The sequence below is a fragment of the Saccoglossus kowalevskii genome, chromosome 10 (genome assembly GCF_978046115.1).
Source record: "Saccoglossus kowalevskii chromosome 10, keSacKowa6.1, whole genome shotgun sequence".
NCBI lineage: Eukaryota > Metazoa > Hemichordata > Enteropneusta > Harrimaniidae > Saccoglossus > Saccoglossus kowalevskii.
Genome location: NC_140650.1, coordinates 9,713,590 through 9,720,747, shown reverse-complemented (window position 1 = coordinate 9,720,747; position 7,158 = coordinate 9,713,590). Strand labels below are relative to the sequence as shown.

General features: G+C 38.0%; 1 protein-coding gene and 2 non-coding genes across 3 annotated transcripts; 1 reads left to right on the top strand and 2 right to left on the bottom strand.

The window, feature by feature from the left end:
• Positions 1-612: 612 nt before the first annotated feature.
• On the bottom strand, positions 613-3,980 carry LOC100378179 (uncharacterized). The gene is made up of 2 exons (XM_002737581.4): positions 3,678-3,980; positions 613-1,383 (listed from the first exon to the last, which is right to left on the bottom strand). The coding sequence occupies exons 1-2, from the start codon at positions 3,943-3,945 to the stop codon at positions 650-652; spliced, it is 1,002 nt and encodes a 333-aa protein (XP_002737627.1). The 5' UTR covers positions 3,946-3,980; the 3' UTR covers positions 613-649.
• A 225-nt stretch (positions 3,981-4,205) lies between these two features.
• On the top strand, positions 4,206-4,277 carry TRNAH-GUG (transfer RNA histidin (anticodon GUG)). Its single transcript has one exon. It is a non-coding gene; the product is annotated as a tRNA-His (tRNA).
• Positions 4,278-5,380: 1,103 nt separating this feature from the next.
• TRNAH-GUG (transfer RNA histidin (anticodon GUG)) lies at positions 5,381-5,452 on the bottom strand. Its single transcript has one exon. It is a non-coding gene; the product is annotated as a tRNA-His (tRNA).
• Positions 5,453-7,158: the final 1,706 nt, after the last annotated feature.

Sequence of the window (7,158 nt, the reverse complement as noted above, 5' to 3'; positions counted from 1 at the left end):
AACATGACAGACATGTCTGTAGTCAAAATAAGTCATATTATTATACATCTGTCACCGCAATGCCATAAGTTACAGCATGCCATAATTTTGCGGTATTTTACGGGGTATTTTCATCCTACCATAATAGAAAAAGCAAATTCCAAATGTGGAATGATTACACACATAAGTGTAGTCTAATAATAAAAACAAACATGGCTGCCACCAGGGTTTGACCAGACTCCACACAAAAAAGTTCGCTGATTCTGTTCTATAGTTTTTGTATTTCGGCATTCCCATGATAAGGTTATTACGAGGATACCACAAAGTATGCACTCAGACAGTACGCCATCACAACGACCTCTGCTACACATCAGTCAATACTCTTGCTGTATCCTCGTAATAATCTCATATTATAATGATCCAGTATACAATGAACATTGTATACAATCGTGAATGCTTGGTTGATAATTTCTACTACAAATTCACACCATCAAATATTTCACAAAACAGTCAAACTAAAGCATTAGGAATGACCTCTGAGTGAAACTTTAAATTGGGATCTAATTTTTCGCATAAATAATCATGAGATCATACTAGAATTATACATGCACATAAACTAAGACAACTGTAGGATTGACTGTCTCTTTAATTTATTTCAAATGTTTGAAAATCACTGCAATGGCCATATTAGCTTTGGTCCTTCCCAGTCCACCAAACCCCACATTAGCCCAAGATCACGTTCCCTTTTATAACCCAGACAGTGGGACACATATCTCACACCATTAATGTCACGATCCCGATTCCGGTGCTGGTGACCATACACGTGAACTTGTGAACAGAGCCTTCTAATCTGAGTCTCCAGAATCTTACATCCAGCAAACCTTGTGAAGTTAAACCCAATCGTAGAACCTTGTCGTGGAAGGTTCTGCTTCCCCAAGGACAACAGGTCTTGTTCCCTAGCAACTGCTTCCTCATCCTTTTTACAAGCCAAAATCAGATCCTGTCTTGGTAGAAAATGACTGAAGCTGATGACAGGAATGCTATATTGTTTAACATGCTTGTTATTCAATGCAGCGAAGTGTTTAGATATCGTTGTTTCCAAGTGCGGCCAAACACAGAAATGATTGTCCATCCACATTTTGTTCATTTTCTCAACATTGTCCGGATGTGGTCCTGATAGATAAAGTGAATCCACCTCGTCTGTCTCCGGGGTTGAGTACCAGGAAAACAATGGTACAATCATTACTTGGGTGTTGTCCACGCATGCAATGCTCTGAGGTGTTGTGTGAACTCCTATAGTGTCACAGATGGATAGTATGTGTTGGAATTTCTGAATTGAATCCATAAGGGTGTTAGATATTTGGCTTGGTCGTGGGTTTTTTCTCAGCCATAATTCATGATTACCTAATATAGAGACAACATAATACATGATTATCAAATATGGTGAAAACATTATTAGACCAAATATGATGTCCAAATATGGTGTCTGATAATTGCAACAGGAAGGGAGGTATGGCTACAACTTGCCATAAGAGTTTTTCAGTTTTACTCATTGATGATTTATTATATTTTTTTTAACTAACAATGATTAGCATGTTTGCCTCGAGAGGTTCTATCCACTTGGCAGTATAAAATCGAGTACAGTCTCCCCAGCCTTCCAAACATGCAGTATTGTTCAATGACGAGAAATGTTGCCTTACACCAAAATATTCTTAAACAAGGGATTGAAAAAAAATAAACACCACCATTAATAATTATGTGTGCATGTCATTTAATTTTTTGTTCACCAATCATGATAATTCTGTGTTTTGCGATTCCATCACTGATATCTTCAAGTACGAGACTGCGGCTTTTGTTACTGCCGTTGAACATACAAATATAAACATAGCCATTCATGGGTTTAGTTATCATCATCGATTGTATGTCACCTGAGAATAAGTGTGGCAGACGAAACGAAAATTGAATGCGCCAAACAAGTTTTTTTAAAAAAATAATATTTTCCTTGTGATGTTTTTTTTTTCTTGATTGTACTTGATTGAACACTAAGAGCATTGCAATACCAGTTAACTATTTTATATGACTGTTGTGCTGGCTGTCAAATTTAAAGTGAATTTGGATATCGAAATGATAATCAGAAAAATATTGTTAATACAGATGCTGAAATCCACAATGATAAATGTCACTTGTGTGGTGTGAGCAGGTGAAAAGATCACTTCCATATTAATTACTGGTAACACAACACAAATGAAACGCACAACTTGAACATGTAAACAAACACACAGCCAGGTAGGTGGCAGATGACCACAAGATATCCAAAATTTTTTTGTCAATAAACACATTGAAAACAGAATAGACATGTCCTTATTATAGTACTGTTGTCCTGCGACTGTTGTGACAAGTAATCACTGAGACCATGGCCATTCAAAGCACCACATGATTTTGACAAGTAAACAAGAATTTGAGATGACAATTATTAACTGTATACTGTAAAATAATATAAATTGTATCAGCAGTCTTTTCTAATTCAGTAAGCCAATCTCCCCCGTTCCCTTGCCAACAAAGGACACTGCAGTCAATGACATCCCTGAGACACCCTCTCCTCCCATCCCGGGTGATATGGGACACTTATGAGAGATTAAATTGGTTTTACCATGAAACATGGCTCAGGGAGGAGGGGTGCCGGGTGAAGTGTTTTGTGTCTAAGCATGACCAGGGAGTATGTCTATAGTTTTCAATTGTTGAAATCTATCTGCCAGTTCACAGTCCCTCACGGTGTTCAGAGACTGTCTGATGTACCCAGATGGTGGGGAATATGTCAATAGTCAAGGTGGGCCAAGGATGGCATGACTGGTGGGCCAAGGATGGCATGGCTGGAGTGTAACATCATGGGACCATGGAGCCAGAGTTGAGGAATGAAAATCCAAATAATTACAGATTATTTGGATTTTCAGACCTCATGAGACTGTTTGCCAGTTTACTGATATGATTGATAGCCATGATGGCATCAGCTGGGGTACCAGACATCATCCACAACACCACACTTCAAGTTCAGCACGAGAAGTACTGTATTCACTTTGTGTCATTGGTGACAACGGAAATCATCAAGATTTGGGCTCGGCCAGCAGTAGAAGTTGGTCAGCGGTAGAATTCAGCGGGTTAGGTGTTAACCTTTTCACCACCAGACTTTCTCGATCAAGTTTTCTGCACTTTTTTCTTATATTCTTTAATATTTCTGGAAATAAACCCTAATTTTGTAGCCAATGGACAAAATTTGAGTCAATTGTCAGTTTTTACTCAAAAATATTGGGTATTTTATAAACAGGGCTATTTTGTGAATTTGTGATGAAAAGAAGGAACTGGTGGTGAAAAGATAAATGGGTGTTATTGATCTCTGTGATGATACTGCAGCGCTGTAACATTTTTATTTTATCTGTAGTCGATGTTTTGGTACAGAAAGCCCCAACGTCTGTGTTTTTTGTTGTTGTAAACACGGGTCAGTAAAACCGACAACATAGCAGTCATGTGAGTTATTGAAATCTCTCGACCACCACGGTGATTACATGGTGGCCGAGTTCGACTGTGACGTGACTACATCGATTGTATTCGTGTCACCTTCAAGCATTGACCGAACGTCAGTAATAATAAGTAGAGGCTTGAAGAATGAGTCTTGACAAGATATTATCGAACATTATCCTTACCTGGTACATAAAATACTGATTTAAACTTCTTCTTGAAAGAGGACAACGTCGATTCAAGCAAAGGCAAGTAATCGGTGACATCCCCAGCAACGATGAGAACATCGTCTCGATACCTTTGATCAGACCAGCCGTTGATCCAGTCTAAATTGGCTGGGTGATCGACGTGTATGTCCGATATAGCGAACACTCGTGACATGTGTGTTCGATATCTAAGTGTACTAGTGGAAATGTTATTGTATCGTTGCATGCAACATCGCTTCGCCAACATTTGTCTTCAATCACCGCCAGTATCTCGCAAACCCGGAAGTGTTAATGCGAAACGTGCACGTGACGGGTTCCATCATTACCGATTGGGGACTACGCAACTTTTTAGCTAGATCGCGTATGCAATAGTTTTAGTGAAAATTCGCAAACCAACATCATATAAAACAAATGCTTCGATACAGGAACTTATAAATGTCAACTACATTTTACATTTAAGTATATGGTTTCTAAAATCGGCTGTAATTTCCAAGCAGCGTTTAGCTCGCCGTGATCGTCTAGTGGTTAGGACATTGCGTTGTGGCCGCAATAACCCAGGTTCGAATCCTGGTCTCGGCATTACTCCGGTTGGTTGTAATGACATGGCATAGCTGCTTAGTTTTTTCTTTTTTTTTCGATTGGGAACATTATTTGCCTTTAACTGTATTTTGTTCAAACCAGTTTAGACTATTAAACGTATTTTCATTTTTTTTATACTCAATTCTATGCTTATTAATAATGGTTCGCATAACTTCACCGTTGAGGGCGCGCAAGTTATATTACCTGTTACCTGTAGTAACAACACGAGTTACTACTAGATTGAAATTCGTCCAATTTTATTTTTTATTTGCATTGGAAAGTTGCACGGTGAAAATAAACACTTGACGTTAACGCTTTGTTTCAAAGTGTTTCTGCTCGCAAGAAAGCGTATCCTCGGGCGGAGCTACGTCACAAGACGTTCTACTTTGCTAAGACGCGCACCACATTACCATGTATTTCTATGGGCTCTGTGTGAGCTGCTATGGAACGCCGGTCAAAGAGCCGGTGAAAATAGCCAAATTCGAGAAAACAGCACAAAATCACCTTCGAAGTAATCCTGAAAAACCAAATTTATATATGTTGTACATGTAGGGGTAATCGTGTTACACTGTTCAAGGGAGTCTCAACAACATCTCAAAGTACCGTTTTCTGAGATTGTTCGGCCTTTGTTTTCACCGTGATGGTTGATTAAGTTCTTTAGACCTGCCAGCAATAAAAAAGGTTTGTTCATCGGATCATGGAGGTAAAAGACAGAAGGAGTTATAACTGGATTTAAGAGATTGTTCATTGGATTTGTCGGGGCGACGACGAGAGCGACATGTTTTTTTTGGCGAGTAGATTTTGTTTTCACATATCATCTAAATTGTTTTGTTTCTATATTACTTTACCTTCAGCACAAAACACATCGTTAACACAGGCTTGTAAAACAAAACGTATATTAAAGCGGTAAAACGCACTGGGAAAGTTTTCACCATTGAACTTGACACAGCGCCACCAACGACCGGTTTAACATTAAATGCCATCCACTAAGAAAATAAGAAATAATAATCCAACAAGACGAATCCACTGAGAAATTGATGCTACAATATTGTCCTGTTAAAAAGATTAGCCAGCAATGCCATGTCATTACACCTGTGGAGTAATGCCGAGACCAGGATTCGAACCTGGGTTATTGCGGCCACAACGCAATGTCCTAACCACTAGACGATCACGGCGAGCTAATTATACTGGCTGATCTATTAATGTAGCTCATCCAATGATAATGCAATGGCATGTTAATTGGTTTCTATAGGTGTGAAGATCTCATATGTGAAAATATCGTTCTGTGTTTTTACATGAATTACTGTGGATTTTCCAAAAACAAATGTTTGGCATTTTGTCACACGATTTTATCCTAAACCGATGTTTTGTACCGGGTAAAAGCACTCAAAATGTTATAGATAAAGGTAAAGTTATAACTAAGTTGCACTTTCAAAACAAACGATTGTGATCAAATTTTCACCCTCTTTAATAGGTCGAAATACCGAACGACCATAAACGCCATGTCATCCACATTACCTTTTCAAGAGAGGAACATATAACTGATTTATCATTCATTTTTGTATGTTTTTTTTATAATATCTCGTATATATAGGTCAATGGTCTTTAGTACTGAATAAACCATATGAATAAACATAGGTATATAAATAACCTTCCCCGAGTTCCCTCATACACTCCATTCTTCCGGGTGAGGGCGCTGCTCGTACAACATTCGCGAACTGCTTGGAGTTTGTGTATGGTGGGGTCAAAAATCAATGTGGCGGCTACATTGATGTACGTAAGTTAAACTGAATTGCACCTCAAGCGCTTAAAACCAGTTAATTTGACACTAAACTGTCTAAAATAAATGTGTATATTCATAATTATGATTATTTTTTTCTTGATAATTTAATTCAAGTTCGCATGGCGCTAAGCTTATTAAGTTGAACATGACAAACGTCTGATTGTGCGTAGTGAGGTGATTGACCACAAAATTGAAGGCTGTCTGTAGCAGATGCACTATTGGGTAAAGCGCAAAGACCTATGGGAATGGGATTGAGTACCAGTGTGACGAATGGACCAGTCAACGATAAAGCCTAAGTTCGCGTAAAGACAGGAATATATAAAGTAGTCCTCTATTTTAAAACCATATACAACAAGGTATAAAGCGTGTTAATAGAACTTCGGAAGACTTTATTTGGTTACAACTCGACAAAAAATTTTTCAATTTAGAGCAGGACTTATTTCTATGTACACTATATATTAGTCCATAGTCGTCTAGTATTTTCACTTGGCAAGAGTGCAATCTGTATCAGCTACTAGAATAAGATATTGCCAAATTTGAAAAAAGGAGCAATAATTCTGGCTGGGTATTCCAACGCTAGAACTAAAAATGAACAAGAATTAGTTATGTATAACAATACAGTATATACAGTATCCAATTCTGCCACCTGGTTCAAAAAGAGGGCCGGGCGTCATAAGACATGGCCACTAAGAATCAGTACGGTGAGCTTCTGCTTGATCTTTGTATGGCCACTGAGTTAATCATTCTGAATGATCTTTGTATGGCCACTGAGTTAATCATTCTGAATGGTAAATGTATAGGGGACTGCGGTGGTAAATTTACATGCCACCAAATTAGAGGTAGCAGTACAGTGGATTATACCATATCAAGTAATTATTTATTTGAGAAATTTAACTTTCATGTTCATGTTTTCATTTCATGTTCACCCACCTAACTTATCGCTTTCTGACCCGCTGTCAGATATCATTTCACCTTCAAACTAATGCATCTACAAAGTACAGGGATGCCAAATATGACAATTACAATGATAAACAGAAAAATAACTTTTAGTTATTTATGGAACGATGAATCTAAATTACATTTTAACAGTACCTTGTA